This window comes from Sus scrofa, chromosome 5, assembly GCF_000003025.6.
Source record: "Sus scrofa isolate TJ Tabasco breed Duroc chromosome 5, Sscrofa11.1, whole genome shotgun sequence".
Lineage (NCBI taxonomy): Eukaryota > Metazoa > Chordata > Mammalia > Artiodactyla > Suidae > Sus > Sus scrofa.
In genome coordinates this window covers 76,203,952-76,228,726 of record NC_010447.5, presented here as the reverse complement: position 1 = coordinate 76,228,726, position 24,775 = coordinate 76,203,952, and the positions used below count along the sequence as shown (strand labels likewise).

Sequence of the window (24,775 nt, the reverse complement as noted above, 5' to 3'; positions counted from 1 at the left end):
CATCCATACCTTAATTCTCCACTAAGCTCTAGCTCACTTCTTCTCTGGAGCGGTTTTCCCAATAACTTGGGTTCCTGTTTCTTTCTCCTCACTGTACTCCTGCCCAGGCTAATGGATGTGTGCTCTGTGGACCTCTGGAAATTCCTGAGACCCTTTGGGGAGGGGGGCATGTCATGAGGGCACACGCATTCTTACAACAATACTAAGATGTGATTCGTTTTTCTCCCTGTGTTCACATCGGCAATGACGGGTGTGCAAGTGAAAGTGCGTCGTGCCTTTGCACTGCCGACCTCTTAGCACAATGCAGCCGTGGCACCCAAATGTTTGAGTCATCAGTGTGTTCTTCACCACCACCCACTCACGGAAAAAAAAGAAGTCACTTCACTTCAGAATGTTCTTGATGAAGCCGTGACAACTCCGAACTTTATGAAACTTGACCCTTGAGGACAGGGCGTTTTAATATCTGTGTACAGAAATGAAGTACCCATTAAAGCACCTGTGCTGCACAGCCAAGTACGACGGTGGTCTTGAGGAAAAGTGCTATGCAATTTTTTCCACAGACACCGCTTTTATTTGACAGGCAGCTGACACAAAATTCAGTTACACAGGCTTGAGTATTTGGCAGCTATTTTCCTGAAAATGAACAAAGTGAGACTGTCATTTCAAGGAAAACAACTGACAATATTTACCGTTCATGATAAAATTCGAGCTTTCAAGCAAGTACATATTAGAATTTAAGACACCTTGCATTTGCCGGTGGGAACGTGACAGCTTCCCAATATTCAATGTCTTTTCTGATGAGATTGAAGGTGTGTTAACAAACATCTTTTTTCCTATTGTGCAATGAAATGGGTCAGCATTTGTAAGAGCCACTTAACTCAATGCACCAATATTTTCCAACGCCCTATGCGTGGTGATGAGTCATGCTTAGGTAAAAATTCATTCAAAACGCAAGACAGACTTTTTCCCTCCATCCCTGCAACATGCCCCCGCCTTTTCCTCTCCCCACTGGTAACTGCTATGTCATTCTCTATATCTGTGAGCCTGCTTCTTTTTTTGTTTTAGTCACTAGTTTATTGTATTTTTTAGATCCCACGTATATCATACAGTACTTGCCTTCTTCTGTCTGAATTATTACACTTAGCATAATGCCCTCCAAGTCCATCCATGTTACTGTAAATGGTAAAATTTTGCTTTTTTTATGACTAAGTAGTATTTCATTGTATGAGTGTGTATATACACCACATCTCCTTTATCCATTCATTGTTAATGGGCACTTAAATTGCTTCTATACTTTGGCAATTGTAAATAATGCTATTAACATTGGGGTTGCTGGGATACAGAAGTTCTATTTTCCATTTTTTGAGAAGCCTCCATACTAATTTTCCACAGTGGCTACATAATTTATATTCCCACCAACCGTGTAAGAGGGCTCACTTTTCGCCACATCCTCGCCAGTATTTGTTATTTGTGTTCTTTTTGAGGATAGCCATTCTGACAGGTGTGAGGTGATATCTCATTATGGTTTTGATTTGCATTTCCCTGATGATTAGTGATGTTGGCTTTTTTAAACATGCCTGGCCAGCTACTTGTAAAAGAATGAAATTAGAACATTCTCTAAAAACCATATACAAAAATAAAGTCAACATGGATTAAAGACCTAAATATCAGATCAGATACTATAAAACTCCTAGAGGAAGACGTAGGTAGAACACCCTTTGGCATATTTGGCATAATTATTGCAGCAGTATTTTTTTGAATCTGTCTTTGAAAGCAAAGAAAACCAAAAAGTTAAAAAAAAAAAAAAAGATGGGGGAGAACCTAATGCAATTTAAAAACTTTTGCAAGCAAAGGAAACCATGGACAAGACGAAAAGACAACCTACTGAATAGAAGATATTTGCAAATCATATGACTGATAAGGGATTAATATCCCATATATATAAACAGATCATACAACTTAACATCAAAAAACAACCCAATTAAAAAATGGGCAGAAGAAGAGACATGTTTCCAAAGAAGATATGCAGATGCCAATACGTTTTTAATCTACAAAAGTTACTGAAATAGCTTTATGTTCCACATCAAAATCAGCCTTTAAGGAACTATCACTTGTTGAGTTTAATGTGGTATCAAATATCGACCATTACCTGAAAAGACTTTAAAATACTCCCCTCTTTCCTAACTACCTATTTGTACAAGACTGCATCTATTTCATTTACTTGAACCAAAATGACACACTGCCACTTTTAACTGAAGTTAAAAGAGGCAAATAGAAGAATCAGTTGTCTTCTCTTAAAGAGACCTGTAAAATACATAAAATAATGCCACCCTTCTTACTAATTTTTTTTGTTTAGAAGTCACATCGTAAAAATTTTATTTTAATGTATATTGAGTTTATCATTGGTTCTGTTTAAATGAATTTTAAAATACTTATTTTTTTCCAGTTCTAATATCCAATCTAATACCTAATATTGATAGATATAGCCACATAAAAAAATGCTCTTTGGGATCAATACTTTATTAAGAGTGTAAAGCATAAGAATATGAAGAATTTAAAAACCACTGTTCTATAGCATTAATTTTGGTCTTAATTTTGCATGAATATGCATTGTAATAGTATGATCCAATATGCATATAGTATGTCATTAACTATTTATCCATATGTGTATATATAGATATCATTTCACTGGATTATAATAATAAAGGGGGAAAAATTTTTTTTTAAACCCATAATACCTAGGAAAATAAGCCAACAGATATTTGGCTGGATGGACTTGAGATAACACATTCAAGTCAAAGTGGTTAATAGAACCATCTTATTCAAGTTCCGTAAAACATCAGCCTTGTCTGTTTCCAAAGTCTGTTCCAAATTGCCTGGAAAATTTAAGACCACATTCTATCCCAATGTGGTTCAGTTACTATATTCCATTAACGTTTTGAATGCTATGTTGTGTTCCATTAAAGTGAAGTATTTCACCCATCTTTGCACCTGTAGTTCCCACTTGTTAGAATCTCCCTTTCTCTGCTCACTCCTCTCTATGGAGCCCTTCCCTGACCTTCTTGGGAGATCGGGTCTCCCCCTCGTTTTCCCTCAGTGCACCTTATACCTGTCTTTAAATGTCACATCTCACGATTTTAATTGTCTAATGATTTGTGTAATTAGTTGATTAATGTCTGTGTCTCTCTCATTAGAATATATGCCCCGAGGGATATTTCAATGAAATTTCTCAATTGTACCTGCTTAACAGGGTTATAGAAATGTTAAATGGATAAATATTATTAAATAAATCAACTGAAATTAATTAACCCTTTATCCCATGACATTTAGCAGTATGACAGCTAAGGCAAGGGGGGGGGGATTCTATTACACACCACAGAAGAAATGAAATGATTTCTGTTTTTAAGGGAACTGCTCAGACAGTGGACCGTTGGGTGGCAAAAGTGGGAATGTGGAGACTGAGGGTTCGGGGAAGAGCAAGGGCGGTGAGCGGATCAGCAGGTCAAAGGAAGCACGGGGTTACGGGGATTCCGAGGTTTCTGGCTTCAGCAGTTGAGAGGATGAAGACTACCTTTGCCAACGTTCAGAAAACTGGAGGAGAAATATGATTCAGAGGGGAGGATGAAGCGCCTGTGAGATTTCCAAGTGGAGATACGAGGGGTCTGAGGTTGAAAGGAAAGATGAGAGGCTGCAAGAATAAACTTGGGAGTCGTCAACACAGACCTTGCAGTGGAAGCTGAGAAGGGGGTGTGAGAAGAGCAGGTGAGCAAAGAGCAGCTGGGGCCAAGCTCTGAGGACATGTGACAGACAGGAAGGGCTTGGCTGGAAGAGGAGGGACAGCAGAAGGCAGGCAGAGAAACGGCTAGAAAGACGGATGAGGGGCCAAGCACGGGTTAACTTTGATTCTGTCTCCCTCAACTGTCTCTCTTTCTCTCTCCTCCTTCCCATTTCCCCTGCTTCCACCTCCCCCTGCACTGGGACTAGCAGAGTCATCCACTCACTGGGCTGCTTGCTTTCTGTCTCTCCTTCCAGTGCCTCCCAGATACTCCTGCCAGGTTGATCTCTCTAGAGATACACTGCCCAATACAGGAGCCACCAGCGGCCGGAGGCCATTTAATTTACATGAATTAAAATGAAACTGGAGTTCCCACTGTGGCACAATGGGATCTGCGGTGTCTCTGGAACCCTGGGATGCAGGTTCAATCCCCAGCCCCACACTGTGGGTTAAGGATCCAGCATTGCTGCAGCAGCAGTGTAGGTCGCAACTGCGGCTCCGATCTGAACCCTGGCCCCCGAACTCCGTATGTGCAGGTGGCCAAAAGTGACAAAAAAAAAAAAAAAAAAAAAAAAAGAGAGAGAGACAGAATTAAAAATTCAGTTCTTCTGTCTCAATGGCCACATTTCAAGTGTCTCCACAACCATGTGCAGTTAGGTGGACGGCAAAGACACAGAAAAGATGGGCACGTCACCAGAGAAAGTGCTGCTGGACAGTGCTGCTGCTATAGCAGTGCTTTGATTTTCAATTCAAAGTCCAAACCCTGAGTCCAACACCACAACATTCCACCCTCAACTATCTCTAGCGTCACCTCTCCCACTCCCCCAGAACAATCTGCTCGGTATGAACTGGGCCCACCACACTCTTTCCCACTTTCACGTATTGGTTTCTATCATGCTATTAAGATACCTTCCTGGATTATATCCACTGAGATGGTGAGGTTTATGCATCAGCTCGCCTGGGCTCTACTTCCCACTTATGCAACCAAAGATGAATTTAAGTGCGGCTATGAGAGTGTTCTGGAGATGTGGTTAAAATCTACGATGACTTTAAGTAAAGGAAATTATTCTCAATGATCTGAGTGGGACTCATCCAATCAGTTGACTGGCCTTGAGGGAAAAACTGAAGCAAAAGAAAAAGAAATTCCATCTCTAGACCACAGTGTCAGCCCCTGCCCTTCCTGCCACTGTGCCCTACAGATTAGACATCACAACTACAGGAGCAGATTCCTTGAGATAAATCGCCTTAACAAATCTCTCTCTGAATGTGTGTATTTAAATATAGAAACACACATGTACATATGCGTGTGTGTATGCATCCTACTAGTTCTGTTTTCTGCTAAAACCTTGATTTCAATACTTACTGAAACGTACCCTTCAAAGCTGAGCTCTATACCACCTCCTTCCAAATACAAATTTGACTGATTGATTTTACGGCTGTACATGTAGCATAAGGAAGTTACCAGTCTAGGGTGGAAATGGAGCTGCCGCTGCTGGCCTATACCACAGCAACACTGGATCTGAGCTGCATCTGTGACCTATGCTGTAGCTTGCAGCAATGCCAGATCCTTAACCCACTGAGCGAGACCGGGGATCAAACCTGCATCCTCCCAGAGACAATGTCAGGTCCTTAAACTGCTGAGCCACAGTGGGAACTCCTAAAACCTGATTTTTTTAAAGCAGTGATTCTTACACCTGGCTGCGTATTTGGGTCACCTTTGTAAACTGTATATAAATATATTCAGTTTCTTTATATAAACATGGAAAAGCCAGCTTAGTACATGAAGATGGAGTTTGGGCCCTTGTGTTTTAAAAGTTTCTCTAATAATTCTGATGTGCAGTTGGGGTTGAGTAGTACGGTGTAAACTCAACTCTCCTGGCATCTTTTCTGTAAGTGCCACTGGAACACATCAAACCTGGCATAGTCTTACATTCTTCCAACCAATAAACCAGCATCAGATTCATGACTATCATTTGTCAGATAACAAGACAATATGCAGGGGACAGAGGCAACAGTACCATTCGTGGCTTTGAGGGTAAACACTAAGACACACTGCTTGGTGTTCCTTGAAGCACACTACTAATAAATATTATGGGATGAAATCGATAAAGGTTTTACTGTCAACTTTAGCGAAGCTGATATTGGTTTATTCAAAATAGTGCATAATTTAAATAGCTCTTTTTTTCTAGTTCAACTGAAATTCTTTTTTTTTTTTTTTTTTGGTGTTTTTGCCATTTCTTGGGCAGTTCCCACGGCATATAGACATTCCCAGGCTAGGGGTTGAATCAGAGCTGTAGCCACCTGCCTACGCCAGAGCCACAGCAACGCCAGATCCGAGCAGCATCTGCAAGCTACACCACAGCTCACAGCGATGCTGGATCCCTAACCCATTGAGCGAGGCCAGGGATCGAACCCGCAACCTCGTGGTTCTTAACTGGATTCGTTAATCACTGAGCCATGATGGGAACTCCTAGTTCAACTGAAATTCTCTCAGCAAGTGTTAGCAAGTGCTCTACATATTTATTTATTAATAGACTGTCCTGTTGGCATTTTGGACTATCATAGGTGTGATGAATTCTCAACCCACTGATAACTCGGTAGGTACCCAAGTACCTATAACTACTTTCTCGGGGCATAAGCTATAAACACTCCTATTTGTGCTTCTAAGGAGAGGAGAACCATTTTCTGATGCGGACATAGTCAGATTTCATCTGAAAGGGCGTAAGAAGGGGTTTGGCTGGGCTGAACAACATGGGGTTGTGGCCATTTCAAGGCTGGCTAGCCCCGTGCCTGCAATGTGTTTTGCCAACTATATGGCAATCCATAAATGTTAGATGAGACTTCTCACTGTATTATTATTTTATGAACACATTTTTAAGATAGCGAAAATGCTTTTCAATCGCTGTGCAGTCACTGAACGACATCCTGTGAGGAAATCGACTGCTGATTTTTCTGCTTTTTATATATAAGAGACTGAAGTCATAGGGAAAATTGACTTTTTTTCTCAAGGGACTGAGAGCAGAGCCTAGGAGGAACAGAGGGTTCCCAACCCCTGGAATTTCATCGCACTGACACTCAGCTTGCTGGGGACACTTTCAGAAGGACTTTTCCTTACAAAAAGAGGGTTGTTTTTTAAAGTAAAAAACACTCAAAAGTCACAGAAGTACCTCCTCTCACTCACTCTTGTTCTTCAACTTTCTTACTTCCTCTTTCCCAAGACAGTATATTTACTTTTGAAAAATACTTAAGGCTAATGAATCAAAGAGTGGTGATACCACTGGCATCACTGAATGACCTGGTGAAATTTTCATCATGTGTTTTCATTCTGTAAGATTTGGACTTTTGCAATCAATTGCACTCCAGCTACAAGTATGGTTCTGGCTTGATTTATTCACACTAACAGCATAAAGATCCATATTATTGGGTTACCCATTATAATTAATGGAAATGCTCTTTAGTAATTATTACAACCTGTCAGGTCACATTAACCTACATTGCAGAAAGCAACTTGGGAGAAAGAACTGTACATGCATTTTTCTTTTGAAGGAGCCATTAGGGTTATCTGGGTAAAAACATTTTTATAGTTTTTGGTTTTTACCAGATATAAAGAATACACTTCAGACTTATAGTAAAAATGCACTTTCTCTTATTATTGTTGAAATAAGGAAAACTACAGTTAACTACTGAGCCTTCAGAAATAAAAGAGTTTTAAATCATTAAATTTCTAAAATCTTCAGGCCTTCCTTAAGAATTCAAAACACGGGAGTGAGAGCTGTAGCTGAAATCCCATTTCTCCTCCTTTCTAGGAATCCTGTGAATTCATATTGCATATACATTCCCCTCCAAGTTCTGTGTTTCTCTTTAAATTTTTATTACCACTTTTTACATGGCTGCTGTTTTTTAGGTCATGGCACGGTCAGGTTATTTGCCAGCAGACTCTCAGCTTTAAGTCAATTCTCTTGCTTCTGTGGGCTTTTTTGGCCATTACTGTGATATGCTTCTAGATGACTTATAATCAAATGAGTTCCTTGGTAAATACTGACATCACATCTTTGTTGGGAATGCTCAGGGCTCCCTGCTTGCCTCATGCATGTTCCTGTCAAATTAATTTTGACATCCCCCAGATAACAGATAGCTCGCAGAATTTCAGATGGGAAATATGGTGGGGCAGGAATTCACAAAGCATTTTACAGTCAAAGGTTTTTGAAAAGAGGGGAGGAAAACCTGGTAGAACGAACACTGTTACACGGAGCAAAGGGTTTTAAGCAATTACATAATTTGGCTGCTGATGATAATCACGGGTTGAAGGAGGGAGATACAAAATCAAATGACAGCAGCTCAGATTCATCAGTGAGCCACACAGAATGGACTCGAGTGGAATGTTCCCAGAACATCCTGTCCTGCCCTCATCCCTGCTTTCCGTCAACTAACAAGTCCTGCTCCATCTCAAACGTGTGTGTCCTTCCACGCCTCTCCACTGACATGTTCAAGCCCTCATCATCTCCAGCCAGTCTGTCTCTATCTGACCTACTCCAAGGAACTAAGGTGGTTTCATTCTAACAGTGTCACTCTGGAGTTCCCGTCATGGCTCAGTGGTTAACGAATCCGACTAGGAACCATGAGGTTGTGGGTTCGATCCCTGCCCTTGCTCAGAGGGTTAAGGATCCGGCATTACCGTGAGCTGCAGTGTAGGTTGCAGATTTGGCTTGGATCCTGCGTTGTTGTGGCTCTGGCATAGGCCAGCAGCTACAGCTCCGATTCGACCCCTAGCCTAGGAACCTCCATATGCCGAGGGAGCGGCCCAAGAAATGGCAAAAATACAAAAAAATTAAAAAAATAAAACGTCACTCTACTGAAAGGAAATCTGCCTATATATACATTCTATTCATGGGTCTTAATACAACATTTTGCAACTTCACCCACCTATTACAGCTGTCAAATATTTAAACTTGTTATGTTCTTGCCTGTGTCAGGATGCACCGCCATGCTCCTCTTTCTCCTTTCAATACCTTTCCCCTTAAAATGGAGCGCCCAGACAGACAGGTGGCTTTACTGACACCAAACAGGAAAAGCCTAGTATCTTCTTTGCCCTTGACACATGGGTCCAAATGCAACCTAGATCTTCATGAACCTTTTGACATTCTTATTACACACTTGTTCATACTGGGCTTAATTAACTGAATACTTAGCCTCTTTGTGTGATCAGTCATCAGCCTCAGCTCTTAGGATCTTTCCTTAGGCAGGTGATATTTATGAATTAGGAGCAGGAGCTTCATATTGATTTTTGTCTCCTCGAGAAACGGATTTCCATCCATTAGTCCACAGTCTTGGTAAGATCAATTGCCCTGATGAGCACACTCTCACTAGGCCCACATTTCCTCATTCTGTATTTAAATGTGATTCCCGCCCTCCACACCCTGCTAAACTCAAAACACAGAAAATGTCTTTTTTGTGTTTCTCCTATTCTACAAGCTTAGTAATGGACATTACAAAAAAAAAAAAAAAAAAAAGGTAATGTACTCTCATTTTTACATGACTTATTTTTATTAAACTTGGGTTGGCTTCGGATGACCTTTTCTTAACATCGCAACCCATCTGCTAAAAAAAAAACCAAAAATCTCAGCTCTAATTTCCCTGAAGATTAATGCTCTAGTTTCAGTGTCTCCATTTATCAGGATTTAGTCTATGCCTAAATTCCTCCCCCACCCCACCCTTTTTGAAGACTGTCACATGTGTCCCACCCTCTACTGTTCTGGCACTTGTCCTGGCCCCCCAATTACCTCAAGATAACCAACTGTGGTTTCAGGAGCAAATCTATAAGCTCTTTTAATACCCTGGTGCGTACATAACTTTTCTAGTCAGGAAATTTAAACTCATTGGGAACAAGTACATTTCTCTCCAAACTGGCCTCCTGTGACAGGGGTGTCTATAGCCCTTACCAGCGTTTCCGTCTAAAGGCCACCTTCATTAGCAGAAGACGAAAGCAGTAATATAAAAGCTGATAAGCTCTGTTCATCGTCTGCAATCAAATGATCCTCCTCAAGTTTTGGATCCATCACTGCTTCTTCAGGGTCTAACGTAACTCAAAATTCAACCCTTCTTTTTCACTCATCGCACTGTGCGTTTATTCATAAGCCTCAACTCACTCACTCTGTACTTCAGTTTTCTCCTCACTTTTTTAGTAATAATGGAGGAGAAAAAGAAAATAAACAAGACTTAAGTGTTCCAGAGGACTATTGCTAAGGCACGGAATGATAATTTATTTATTTTATTAAAGAAGAGTTGATTTACAGTGTTGTGCCAATTTCTGCTATACACAGGGACCCAGTCATATGTATATATCCATTTTTCTTCTCTGTCTTCCATCATGTTCTACCCCAAGAGACTGAACACAGTTCCCTGGGCTCTACAGTAGGACCTTGTCACCTATCCATTCTATGGTAATAGTTTGCATCTACTAACCCCCAAATCCCTGTCCATCCCACACTTCCTCCTTTCCTCTCGGTAACCACAACTCTGTTCTCTATGTCTGAGTCTGTTGCTGCTTTGTAGATGGGTTAACTTGTGTCATATTTTACATTCCACACATAAGGGATATCCTATGGTATTTGCCTTTCTCTGTCTGACTTACTAAGAGAATCTCTATGTTACTGCAAATGCCATTATTTCATTCTTTTTTATGGCTGAGTAGTAGTCCATTGTATATATGTACCACATCTTCTTAATCCATCCATCTGTTGATGGACATTTAGGTTGTTTCCATGTTTTGGCTATTGCGCATATTGCTGCAATGAACATAGGGGGTGCATGTATCTTTTTCAATGCAAGTTTTGTTCAGATATATGCTCAGGAGTGGGATTGCTGGATCATACAGTAGTTCTGTATTTAGTTTTTGAGGAACCTCCATACTGTTTTCCATAGTGGTAGAATGATAATTTATTAGCACTCTGTGTTCATCTGGCTTTAGCTGGCCTGGTCTGACTGGGCCTAGAAGTCTACTCACCATTTATGACTGTTTCTCTGGGAAAATACATTCTGGATTCCAACAAAGTGACTCAAAAAGAAATTTCTGACTGAGGTCTTTGCGACTTTAGACTGCCTATTTTTGCTTCTACCCTCCCTCCACCCCCTCCCCCACCCCCATGCCAACAAATCCACCAAGGTAGCTTCTGGATCAGCTACATAAAACAAACGAGTAGGTTCCCTCCCTCTATATTCCATCACACACACATCTGAAGCACACGCCCCATCACCTTTTTTCTCCTGAATGCATAAAAAGCTTTCAATGCCAAAATGCCCTGTGGATTCCTACCACGGCAAATAGGCCAATTTAACAAATTCTTACTCGTCTGTTTATCTTTCTTTTCCCTTTTTGAGAGTCCCTTTCCCAAACGAATGTTTCTTTGGTTGGTTTCCTTTTTCAGTTGGGTTTCTTTTCTCTTTTAGTCTAGTGAACTTAGCGCCAAAAGCTATAAGACTATCTCTCTGTTTACAGAGGGCACGAGGGTGTAAGTCCAAGTACAGAAACACTTGAATGAAAGAATCCTGCTTTACTCTCAGTCTTCTGGGTCCTGAAGAACCTTGGAGACTGAGGCAGACTTTGGGATGTTTACTGCATTTCTTGGGATTAGCAAGGAAGACCTTGGACTGACCCTAAAACAAACCTTAAATCTCTTTCAACAGCCCCAGCACCAATTTGGTTGCCTCAGGGCCACTTAGACCAGAAATAACCAAAAGGAAGTCTCGATTAGTGTGTGTGTGTGGGGGGGAGCAAAGACTAAAATGGATCCTTAATCCCATTTTGAAATAAAACTTGTCCAACCACTTTGAAACAAAACATGGAGTTCCCTGGTGGCATAGTGATCAAGGATCTGGCATTGTCACTGCTATGGCTCTAGTCACTGCTGTGGTTCAGGTTCAATCCCTAGCCTAGGAACTTCTGCATGCCATGGGGGTGGCCAAGAGAAAAAAAAAAAAAAAAGAAACAAAACACAAAAACAAAAATCTGCAGACCTATGGGCAGCTGGCTCTGATTTTTCTCTCATACCATCCACAACTCAGGGCAAAGAAATAAGACTGACACTCTCCTGGTTCTACACCATTACTCTCCAAAGCTCTAGAAAAAAACAGTTCCTTTTAGGTCCATGAAAACAGAATATACTTTTAGAGTTCCTAGAGCCTAGTATCTCTTTCCAGCTCCTGCTCCTGGTTCACTGAAATCCAGCCCTAGTTCATATTTCCCTCTACATTCCAGAGTCCCTCCATCAGACCAGAAAGACACCTACAGCTGCAAACGTGATCAGTGCACCTTGGCCCTTTGGCAACTTGACTCCTGATCTCTGGAGACCTCTCCCTTTCATGCATCAACTGCCATGGTCCCACGCTGGACTTTGTCAGCACTTGAAAATTTTCCCTTTCAAAGTCGCTACTCAATGAGATCCTGCTGTGTAGCCCTGAGAACTCTGTCTAGTCACTTATGATGGAGCCTGATGATGGGAGAAAAAAGAATGTATACATGTATGTGTACCTGGGTCCCCATGCTGTACAGTAGGAAAAAAAAATTGTACTGAGGAAATAACAACAACAAAAAAAGACTCTCCCTTTCTGAACACAACATCTTCTTATTTCACAGTGACCTCAGAGGCTCCACGACATTTTCTGTTCAATCTGCAGATCCTGTTTCTTCTCTCCCCTCCTTTTCCAAGATTACATTTCCCAGTTCATCCTTTGAGTAACACTCCTGCCAAGGCTCTTTCCCTCATGGCCATCGAGCCAAGCCCCACCTCCAGTTGACGCCTGCCATCTGCTTTCTCAGTGTCTGAGGGATGCTGGAGAAAGGCCACAGCAGACTGCCTCAGTTCCACTGTCAGTTCAGACTCCTCTGCCCCACGTGGGCCCTCCCCACTGCCCAGAAAGCTAAGAACTTTTTCTAGGTGCCTCCAGGTCGGCCTGCCCCCTGGCCCCCAGTGACTTCAAAGTGCCACCTCTTCGCCCTCAACGCTCTCTTCACTCTCAGCAGCTGAGAATTGAAGCTGCCAGGCGGGAACGCCCTCAGCTTCTCTTCATCAGATCCATAAGGCAACAGCATCAGCCCACCGCACCTGTCCCGCGGGAGAGCGGGCCCTCCTCCTCGAGGTGGATTCCTCCACCTCCGCAAACTGTGCCACAGCCCTTTTCCGAGGCACCCTTTTTCTCTAGAGTCAACTCTTCCTCTCATCTGGATCCTTCCCATCGACATTAAAACTTGCTCAAGTGTCTCCACCTGCCAGAAGGAGACCATCCCTGGCCCTCAGAGTCTCCTCCAGTTCTCTCAGTCTCTAGCTCCATCCTTGAAAGAGAGGTTCGTATTTTCTACTTCCCTGTCGCCTTCTCATTCCAACGTCCATTCTAATCTGGATTCGAGGAGCACCCATTTAGAGGACACCTGTGACGTCGATGCCTTCTCAGTGTTTTAGCTCACTCAGCAGTTCTCATGTGGGGACCATTTTGACCCTGCAAACATATGGCAATGTCACAGATACTTGGTTGTCACAGCTGGGGAGAGGGTCCTTTGCATCTCATGGGAAGAAGCCAGGGATGTCCCTATGGGGCACAGGACAGCTCCCCCTCTCAAGGGGAAATGCAACCCCAAATGTCAGTGCTGCTGAGGTTGAGACATGCTGAGAGGATGCTCCCTACACACACCTGAAACTATGCACCGCTTGACGGGCTTCTGGGCTGCTGTCCAGTCACTCTCCAGATTTCCCTCCTCCCTCTCTGGTGGGTCTCGCTTTACAGCCATCTACTGGTTCTCCAGCCACTGCTTCTTATTGCTTGGAGATTTAAGCCTTAGTTCTGTTACTTCTCCAACACACTACTCCTGTCGTAAACCTTGGGGATAACCCTATCCACCTACCCATGCATCTGCCCTGCCGCAGCCCCACGTTCCAGTGCTCACACCCCAGACCCAGTCTGTACCAGTTAAAACCCCTCCCTCAGTTCTAAACGCCAGACTCTTCAACGCTACCTCCTCTTTTTCCAGTTTACTCTCTCCAAAACCCCAACCTCCAAAAGTTACTGAGCCCCACTAGGGTCTAAATCTCTTTTCCTTTTTTTTTTTTTTTTTTTTTTTTTTTTGCTTTTAAGGGCTGTGCCCATGGCATGTGGAGGTTCCCAGGCTAGGGGTCCAACTGGAGCTACAGCTGCCACAGCAACGCAGGATCCGAACCCCGTCTGCAACCTACACCACAACTCATGGCAACAATGGATCCTTAACCCACTGAGTGAGGCCAGGGATTGAACCCTCAACCTCATGCTTCCTAGTCAGATTCATTTTCACTAAGCCATGAAGGGAGCTCTAGGTCTAAATCTACTGATCCTCCTGTCTCACTTTCCTTGTGTCTGGGTTCTTCCTGCAAACACCCTGCAACTCTCTTACCCTTCCTTGTCTTGCTATTTTTGTCTTTTTGGTCTTTTTTTTGAAGGGCCACACTGGCAACAGCATATGGAGGTTCCCAGGCTAGGGGCCAAATTGGAGCTGTAGCCACCGGTCTACGCCAGAGCCACAGCAACTCTGGATCTGAGCCATGTCTGCAACCTACACCACAGCTCACGGCAACGCCGGATCCTTAACCCACTGAGCGAGGCCAGGGATCGAACCCTCGTCCTCATGGACCCTAGTCAGGTTCGTTAACCACTGAGCCACGAAACGGGAACTCCCTTGTCTTGCTATTTTTTAAAAAATCTATTTTTCATGTAATTCAGAGCTTGTAAGCTTACAGATTGTAGGCCCTGTAAGATTAAATGAGATTCTAAAATGGGGCCAAAGAGTCATCATTATTAATGAAAAGAAAGTTAATAATGAAACATAAAACACAAAGAAAGGAGAGTTCCTTTCAAGGCTAAGATGGCTGTGTTTTACAGCCCAGGGCAATGGACTTGAATTGTTAAGACCTCTATGCAGTGTAACCCTGTGGCTTCAGGCATATCGCTCAACTCTAAGTCTCAGTTTCCTCATCAATAAAATGTAGATTAGAGCATCCACATCAGAAGGTCACTGTGGAGAATAAATTCAATAACACACATATAAAAGTGACTCAAAGACTCAAGTACTATGTAAAAACTGAATACTTTAAAACATTTTCATTAATAAATTTTGGCATCCTTTACCTTGGTAGGCACCAATTTTTCCTTCTGACTTTTTACCTTGACTATTCCTATCATTCATTCCTTTTTAATAATAACATTTAAACAACAGGAAAAGATACGATTAATTCAGCAAATATTTTTGAATGAGCTCAATGTCCCAAGCACTGTTGGTTTTCAAGGAAAACAAATATGAATCAGAAAACGTTTCCTCACTTTTCTGAATCTGGATGGGTCAATCTCTTACCACGGTTTGTTACCGGCATATAAACTCAGCAACTGTAATATCTTTGGGGTTTTTTTTGGCTACGCCCATGGCATGTGGACATTCTTGGGCCAGGGATTGAGCCCATGCCACAACAATGACCCAAGCTGTTGCAATGACAAGGCCAGTTCCTTAGCCTGCTGCACCACAAGGGAGCTCCTCAATAACTATAATACATAAATGAAAAACTGACCGGGAGAAACCCCCAAACCACTTAAATCAAACTCTGCCTATTCCACACCTGCTCCCCAACGCTGGGCTGCTGGTCTTGAATGGGAAAAGCATGCAACCATCATGCCCACTAACCTCAAGTGGACTCTCAGGGTCGCCAGGCAATCATGTTACGTTACCCAGTCCACTCAGGCGCAGAGGTCTGTCTTCTCTCTCTTCTGATCTCCTCATCGCTTTTCCTTCCTTGATCTTAGCTAATACCTCACTTCCCATTTCCTTGGTAAATGAGAAGCAATCAAGGAAAGACTTCAGCAAGCTCCTACTAGCAAAGCTACTGAACTAATTCCACCTGCGTCCCCACACGCTGGCTTTCCTCCTACTGCTAAGGAGCCGTCTCCCCAGCTTCGGGTGGATGCCAACCTCTCCTCCTGCATGGAGTAGATTCCATCCTCTTCCTGCCCTCTCAAAGACATCATTCCAGAAATTCTTCCTCCTCACTCCTGCATCATCGGAGTTTTTCTCCCAGTTGGATTATTTCCATCACTTTATAAAAAATAATTCCTGCCATCTTAACTACATTTTCTTAAAAACTCTCTTCAATCTAACCTCCTTCCAGATAATATCCCCTTTCTCTATATTCTTGTTCAATATACATTTTAAAAAGTGTTACGTAAATGCCCACATCCAGTTCCTCTTCTCCTGTTCTGTTTTGAATCCTCTCTAATGAGGTTTTGGATGCCAGCCCACAGCTGAGGGCTCTCTTTCCCAGGTCTCTTCGATATTGCTAAATCTAATTTCCCATCCTCATCAGCGGCATTTGGTCACTCCCTCCTGTATACTTTGCTCATTTCGCTTCCCAGACTCTCCTTGTTTTTCTCCACTTCACTGGTTCCTCCTTCTCAGCCTCTTCTGCTGATTCTTCCTTCTTTCTCCCTGACCTACAAACATTCAAACTCCCCAGAGCTCAGGCCAGGATTTCTTGAGTTTCTCTTTCTCACTCTGCCCCCTTGCTGCTCTCTCTCTCCCCCATAGCTTCAAATACTGTCTGTGTGCTGACAAGCCCCAGATCTCTAGCTGGAGCTTTCTCTTTAAGTTGGATCACATATCAGCCTCTCCACTTGCATGTCCCAAACTTGCCGCATCCAGAATAGAATTTCGATTTTTCTCTAAATCGTCTCCCTTCCAACTATTCCTTCCACAGTCTTCCAGGTCAGAAATCTTGGAGGCATCCTTGGCTGCTCTTTCTCAAACACATCGTGTCTGATCTGTCAACCAATCCTTCTGGTTCTACCTTCAAAACATACTGAGGATGTGAACAGGTCTCACTGCTGCTGGAGTTAACACTCAAGACCAAGCCACCGCCACCTCTCACTTGGATTCTTGAAAAGTCCGACAGACCTCCCTGCTTCTGCTCCTGTTCCATCACAGCCTCTTCTCATGATGGCCAACGTTTTCCAGTTAAAATATCAGTGAAGTCAGGTAACGTCTCTCTTCTGCGCAAACCTCCCTAGTTACTCTCCCAAGGGTTATCCTCAAATAACATCCCAACTCATTCAGATTAAAACCAAAGTGTTTACAATCGCCATAGAGTCCCCACTGTCTACTCTCACCACCCTTCATTCTACTCCAGGCACACGGGCCTCCTTCCACTCCCTCTAACATTCCACAAACTCCCACCTCAAGATCTTTGTTTGTGTTCTGCCTTCGGCCTGGAATGCTCCTCGTCTAGATTTCCAAAGAGCCTGCTCCAGCACCCCACTTTCAGGTCTTTCTGCTCGTCACCTGCTCTGTGAGACATGCCCTGTATGCCTTGTTTAAAACCGGAACCAACTCCCTCCGCCACGCTCACGGCTCATCCTTCCTCTCTTCTTCTCTGAAGGACTTACCACCACGTGACCTGTTACGGAGTCTATGTATTTTGTGTTGCATGTCTCTCCCACCAAAATGTTAGCGCCTACCGAAAGGTAAGACCAAAATGTTTTGTCCACTATGTTTAAAATAGGAGACACCAAATAACTATGTGTTGAATGAATTAATATTTTAACTCTTTCTTAAGGCTCACATCTTTTTTCATCTAAAGACGATCGGATGTGAACTTCAGGAAATTAACTGTATTGATTTTTTTATATTTTTTTAAATTTAAAGGATGGTGGATTTACAATGCTGTGCCAATTTCTGCTGTACAGCAAAGTGACCCATTCATACAGATGTATATATCCCCTTTCTTTTACTATCTTTTACCACAGTCTATCCCAAAAGATTGGATGTAGCTCCCCATGCTATGCAGTCGGACCTCATTGCTTATCCCTTCTAAATGTGTCTTCTAGAAAGCAGTATCGTCCCTCAAAAAGGGAACCAGTTACACACAATTCCAAATGGCATAATTACTCTTCGGACCTCTCTCTTTCTGCCTGACCACGATTGCTGAACGAAGGGGACATATTTGCTTCACTTTAATCCTTATCTTCCTGAGTCTATTTTTCTTTTTTAAATCCTGTGGTCTCTCATCATCTTCCCTGGTTTATCCTGTTGTAATAATCCTAATACTCTTTAATCAGCCTAAACTCTTTCTTATTATTTACGCCAAAAACAAACGGAAACATCATCAGCTGGCATGAGACAAGAGGTGGTAAGAATCCTCTTGCCTCTAAAAGGCCCAGAGAGTCATAAAGAAACCTCAGTTCTGGAAAGGCTGGAAAAGAGGGTATTATCATTATTGAGACTTAGACCATGAAATGAAATTCCTTAGCCTTCTCTTTCCTCCCATGTGTTTTCATGTTGACCACAGCCTGGCTTCTACCCAGCTTGCTGCAAGCAAATTCACCAGTGCTAGATCAATGTTCTTCCCTGTACCCCACCCCTCTCTCCATGTAAACTCAGGCAATCCGCCCCATGTCAGTTCCTGGGTGAATGCCAACAGAGGGAGGGTTTCTAGAAAGAGCCATGACCACTACCCAACCTTTCCCTCTCCAACCCCTCAATCCCCAGTTTTTTCCCTTTCCTTGGGGCTGGGACTCAACCTGGGGTCTGCAGGGTGAATCATGCTTGCTGAGCCCCTGCACGGACACCACCTCTCCTCTCACCTACATCTGGGATTGGGAGCGAGTGGGAGCCTGGCGTGCCCCACATCTGTGTGTTGCCATCTGTAGGACCACCTTCATCGGCCCCATCACCATGTGGGTGGCTCCCCATCCCTGGTGCTAACCAGCCTGCCTAGCGCTGCAGCCTCTTCTTCTAAGTCTGAACTCCACAAATTTACCTGGGTCCCTGGTACTCAGTTTCCAGCCTCACTTTGGTTGAGCCCTTTCCTCAGATCCTGATACCTGTCATCATGCACCCTGTCTGCTTTCGGGGCCCCCAAATGATGGTCCCCAATCACATGGTCCCAGAGCATCCGGCCCTGCCACCCTTTCTTTGACAAGATCCCATTTGAACGAACTGCTCTGAAAATTATAATGTGACAAATGATAGCTCGGTGGCACAAGGGAACAGAAAATGTCAGAGAAGCTATCAATGCGAGAGAAAATCAGCAGCATGGGGCTGTACAATTCACACGAACAATATGCTACATGTCAATTATATCTCAATAAAACTGAGGGGGAAATGGCATGGGGAAATGTTCAGGATAAAATATCCCATTAATAAAGCAGGTTACCAAACAGATTTTCATCGTGCTTAAACAAAAACCTGAACTACAATTGAGATGGTTTTTCGCCACGGTGAAATCACTGAGTGACCTTCTGTAAGGTCAGCATTTAGCCAGGTCCCTCTCACCTTGACCCTCACCTATACATCCCCTCCACCTGGCAGTGAGTCTCTGTCCAGTTTCAACAGGGTTCCAGCTCCTCACCAGAGCTCAGGCAGCAAACACATATACACCCCATGTCTCTGCTCCGCCCTAAACTTGTGGGCCCTTCAAAGTGGGCCGCTGTCTTCAGGTACAGCAGGGGTTCACAACAGCAATTACCTGCCCTGATCTACACAGACTATACAGCAACATACTGACTTTGTTCAACTAGACACCGGAGCGATGCAGGAACCCTTTAATGCACTTACGCCCCAAACCCAGGCAACAGGCACTGCACGCAGGCCTTGTTTCAAATGAAAAGAAAAACAGAAATGCTGCAGGAAACAAATTAATAATGATAGGAACTTTGTTCTCCCTCTTGGCCAAACTCTATAAATACACTCTGTTGTATAAAAACACAGGGCTTTGATCCTTCTAACATATGAACTATTTGAGGATAAGACCTGAGCAAACACGGTCTATGCCTTGCATTATTTCAGTTCAACTCAGCAAACTGCAGCTGGACCCTCCAAAATGCCACACAGAGGACAGTGCACTGATGTCCCAGCTTCTTTTATTCCTCTCTGTCTTTGCTGTTTTTAATTTTGCTTTGCCTTTGAGTTCGTTTTGCTCCCAGTTTGTACTGCCGTCCCTGTTTCTAATTTAAAACTGTGGTTTGGAACAACTTACCTGGCTTTGTCCTGGCATGTGACCAATACGCCTGCCCACCCAACCGGAGCCACCCGCTTTCATTGATGCTGTAACTTTCTGCCTCCAAAAGAGGCTTCCCTTCAATATCATGCCTGATTCCCTGGAGGACCCTGCTCTCAAGGCAGCTTCTATACCTTCTGTTTGTTTACCATGGAGACAGCAGTGCGGGAAATACATGTTTACTGTGTAACTGGGAGGACACAGGCTACCGTGATGCTGATGAGGAAATGCAAGCAGCCCCATAGGTGTTGCACAGAGAAGGGGCGGGCAGTGAGCATCAGATGTGAGAAAATCCATGAAGCACAAGAAAATGTCCGATTCCTTCCTGAACGCAGTATGAGCACACAATTAGAAAGACACCAGCCAGGATCTAGAGATCTGATGTCAAACACACATATAAGGAAACTGTGATTAACGTGGTCTAAAGAAATGATTCTAAATATCCTTGAGGCATGACATAAAACATGGGGATTGAGCCTAAAAATCTCCTTTTTAGCATGAGTATTCTGAGATGCATTGTTAAGACAAATGTCCCAAAACAGGCAGCATATTCTGTGACCCTTGAGTTCCACCCCTGGTCATTCTAGCCAGATTTCGCACCTTGAAGAGGTAAAAGTGAAGCGGTTCATGCTACAGGCGGGAGGTGACCGGTGTAATTACCAGTGTGGACTATGGCAAAGACACTGCTGAGGCATCATTATACACTCAGTCTCAAACATCATCATACACTAAAATTTGTTCTGCAGAAATGTATTTTCACATAGGCAACTGGTGTGAACTACATACGTGTTCACCAGGCACACCCACATCTTATTGAATGCAACTCTTTTTAGATTACAAATGTTGCTGAAAGATTTTTGGCCAAAGCAGTTAGAAAATAACAAAACAGGGAGTTCCCATTGTGGCTCAGTGGATTAGGAACCCGACTAGTATCCAAGTGGATGTTGGTTCAATCCTTGGCCTTACTCAGTGGGTGAAGGATCTGGCATTGCCTTGAGCTATGGTGTAGGTTGCAGATGTGCCTTGGATCCTGCATTGCTGTGGCGGTGGTGTAGGCCGGCAGCAACAGCTCCGATTGGACACCTAGGCTGGGAACTTCCATATGCCTCAGGCATGGTCCTAAAACGGAAAAAAAAAGAAAAGAAAAGAACAAAACAGGAAAAAGGCCAAGTCCCTGAGTCTGTACTACTATCACATTCCAATGTGAAGTGTGTCAGGTCTGCTTTGGGGCTGTAACAGCAGAAGTCAGAAAAACCACAAAACGGCTCTGCTACTTTAAGAGGCAGGGATACTGGTGAGCAGCTACAATTTTCCTTCGCTGAAAATCTCATTGAATATAATAGGGAAGTCATTGAATACTTTGTCCTTCTATTATATCCAAGTGATTTTCGCAGTAGGCAATCTGCGAGTACACCACAGGAGTCCCGCACTTTGAAATAAAATGGCAGTGTGCACAGAGTCTCCTGTGCAATCCCTTTTCAGTCCAGAGCACTGCCTAGTTGCCTTCCTCTTGGCTGCATTGAGTGGGCAATCCACAAAAAGAGTGAGTGAGAAGAGGAATAGCACATCATGGGTTTTTTTCCTGTTATCAATAATATAATTGTGCTCTGCCAATTACTGGAGTGGCAGCTACATATCATACACTGGAAATAAACTTAAAAAAATGATTTTCCCATTGCTGATGTGGTAGACAAGCCATTTGCAGCAGGGGGCAAAAATCAGCAAATCGAGGTGGATCCTGGCACGCGTTCCTTACACATCTGGTGCAATAACATGGTATATGAGTCAGAGAAACACTTCTTTCCATCCTCCTCTCCAAATGAGCTTAATATAAAATCGATTGAGTAAGGACATTCTGCACCAGGCATCCTATGTGCTTAATTTTCTTTAAACAAGGCATTAATAAAATCATAGTAGCATCTAATAAGATTTTTAATTCCTTGAGGGTAAGAACCATGGCTAATCTTTAATGAGTCTAATTTAGTGAGAGCATTTAGTTCTCTTCTTAGCAGAAACAACCAATAGAATCATCCTAGCCCTCCAAGATACAGCCATATAGGTTGTGTGACTGAAGGCTCCAGAATGAAACAGAAGTCCAATTGGTCAATGTACCTGCACGTGCTCAGTCAAGCCTGGTTTCCAGAGTGAGTGACAGCAGAAACTGGTAGATAGGGGGTTTGAAGTGAATGAAGAGGGGGTTTCCGAAACACAATGCTATTTTAACTGCAGAACGAGTTCCTATCTGTGATTACAAGGAGTGTGACGAGCAAGCTTATAGCAGATGAAGGCAGGACACTGCAGTTAGTGACCTGTTCCCCAAAGGACCAGAGCTTTGCACACACAGTCACTGCAAGTGGGACTTGTGCCAGATCTGGAGCCACTAAAGGCAAGACTTCATTAAAACACACACACACAACACACACACACACACAGACACACACAAAACCCCTTTCTCCACTTTGTGAGAAACCTCTAGCCAATGAATACAAATTTAAGATAGCATAATTAGTACTCACAAACTCTGGGGTTTGGAAATCCTGCTGACTTCCCAGTGTTCCAAAACCGGAGACGCTTCTCTGTTCAAGATTTTCCAAGACTAAAAACAAACAAACAAAGAAATGAGCATGAACTTTCATTGGCTCACAAACTGTTTTGCTTTTAAATTGGCACCACTGGCTTAACAACTATTTTTAGTGTCAGGGGCACCTTTACAGGTTTGCATTATTTAAGGCTTTCAGCTATCAGGGACCCTCAAAACCCTCAGCAGCTATTTCTTCTGCTGGACAGTGCCATGCTTGTAGGAAACTGGGTCTTAAAATGCTCTAGGCTGGATCTACCATGGAAAATCACTTAACTTCTACATGGAAGGACACAGCAACCAAATGTTATAAAATTCTAGCTCAGCAACACTTTAGCCTATTAATGTTCTTTTTATCTACTATGTCTCAGGGAACTGATGCGGCGTCATTTTAGGGTAGTCATTTTCTGTTTTAAAAATCTGTTGAATAGCACTATCTAATAGAAATATACTGGGAGCCAAAACAATATTCTGGTAGATACATTAAGAAAATGAAAAAGAAATCTGAGAAATTGTTGTAAAAAGATTTATTTGACCTGATATACCGAGATTATCATTTCAACATGTATTCCATATAAAAAATGATCAGTGGAACACTTTATATTTCTTTGGTACTAAGTCTTAGAAACCCAATGTGCTTGTTATACTGACAACATACCTCAGTTTGGACTGGCCACATTTCAATCACTGACCTCATGGGACTAACTGCTACCATATTGTACAGCTCATTGTTAGATAAAGGAACCAAATCCAGAAGGTGGGTCATTCTGCAAGGCACTAGTCTTTTTTTTTTTTTTTTTTTTTAAATTTTTCAAATGGCGTGATCTTTATTTATTTATTTTTTCCTTTTCTTGGGCCGCTCCCGCAGCATATGGAGGTTCCCAGGCTAGGGGTAGAACTGGAGCTATAGCCACCGGCCTACCCCAGAGCCATAGCAACGCGGGATCCGAGCCGTGTCTGCAACCTACACCACAGCTCACGGCAACACCGGATCCTTAACCCACTGATCGAGGCCAGGGATCAAACCCGAAACCTCATGGTTCCTAGTCGGATTCATTAACCACTGAGCCACGACGGGAACTCCATGCAAGGCACTAGTCTTATCTTGCAAACAAGTTCCTGACATGAATAAAAGGACTGTTCCAGATTTAAAGATACCAAGAGAATAAAATAATGATTTGCAGTGTTTGGTTCTGGATTGGATCTTGGTTTAAACAATTCAGATGTAAAAGACTTAAAAATAAATTGGGAAAATTTGAATACTGATTAAGTACTGGATTATATATTAATTATATTAAGTATTGGATTATATTAATTACGTGTCACCATGTAATTCTAATTAAATAAATTTACATACATATTCTTAAATATTAAAATATTAAACATTTAAATAAATTTAAATAAACAATCTCATTTATCATGAGGTCCAGCCTCTTCCACAAATCAATGACATGAAAAAGGTAGACTGTTAGACAGGAGTTCCCATCGTGGCACAGCAGAAACAATCCAACTAGGAACCATGAGGTTGTGGGTTCGATCCCTGGCCTTGCTCAGTGGGTTAAGGACCCGGTGTTGCCATAAGCTGTGGTATATGTAGGTCACAGATGCGGCTCTGATATGGCATGGCTATGGCTCTGGTGTAGGCCGGGAGCAACAGCTCCGATTAGAACTCTAGCCTGGGAACCTCCATATGCCACGGGTGTGGCCCTAAAAAGACAAAAATACAAAAAAAAAAAAAAAAAGTAGACTGTTAGATATCAAAATCCCTAAGGGGAGTTCCCTGTTGGCCTAGTGGGTTAAGGATCCAACACTGTATCCTTGACTGTGGCTTGGGTACAATCTCTGGCCTGGGAACTTCCACATGCTGCAGGCAAGATGAAAAATAAAATAAAATAAAAGCATCCATTATTAAAAATAAATTAAAAAACTAAAAGAGCCCTAAAAGACACAACTCCTATGTGTATTTTCTCCCACATCACCAACAATTAATTCAGCTCTGACGCTATTTACCCGAAGACAACATCATATTCCGCGGGTTAAGGGCTCAAGACTGCCCCCACTTCAGACGCCAATCAGATGTCCAGGTTGTTACCTGGGCTTCTGACTACTGGCTATAAATTGGAGGTCCCATCACCCTCTCCTCAGGTTCATTTAATTTGCAAGAGTGGCTCACAGAACTTGGAGCAACATTTACTTACATTTACCAGTTTGTTATAAAAGGTGCTACAAAGGATACAGATGCAGAGTCAGATGAAGAGGCGCGGGGCCAAGGTGTGTGGGAAGAGGCGCAGGGCTTCTGTGCTCTCTCTGGGTGCGCCACGCCCCACCTCTCCACGTGTTCACCAACCGGAAGCTCTCTAAACC

The 24,775-nt window shown here is 43.0% G+C and overlaps 1 protein-coding gene across 1 annotated transcript in view; it reads right to left on the bottom strand.

The window, feature by feature from the left end:
- ANO6 (anoctamin 6) overlaps positions 1-24,775 on the bottom strand; it is a 224,646-nt gene that overhangs the window by 108,347 nt on the left and 91,524 nt on the right. The window contains 1 exon segment of the mRNA XM_005655713.3: positions 22,350-22,429. Coding sequence (XP_005655770.2) covers positions 22,350-22,429 — 80 coding nt within the window.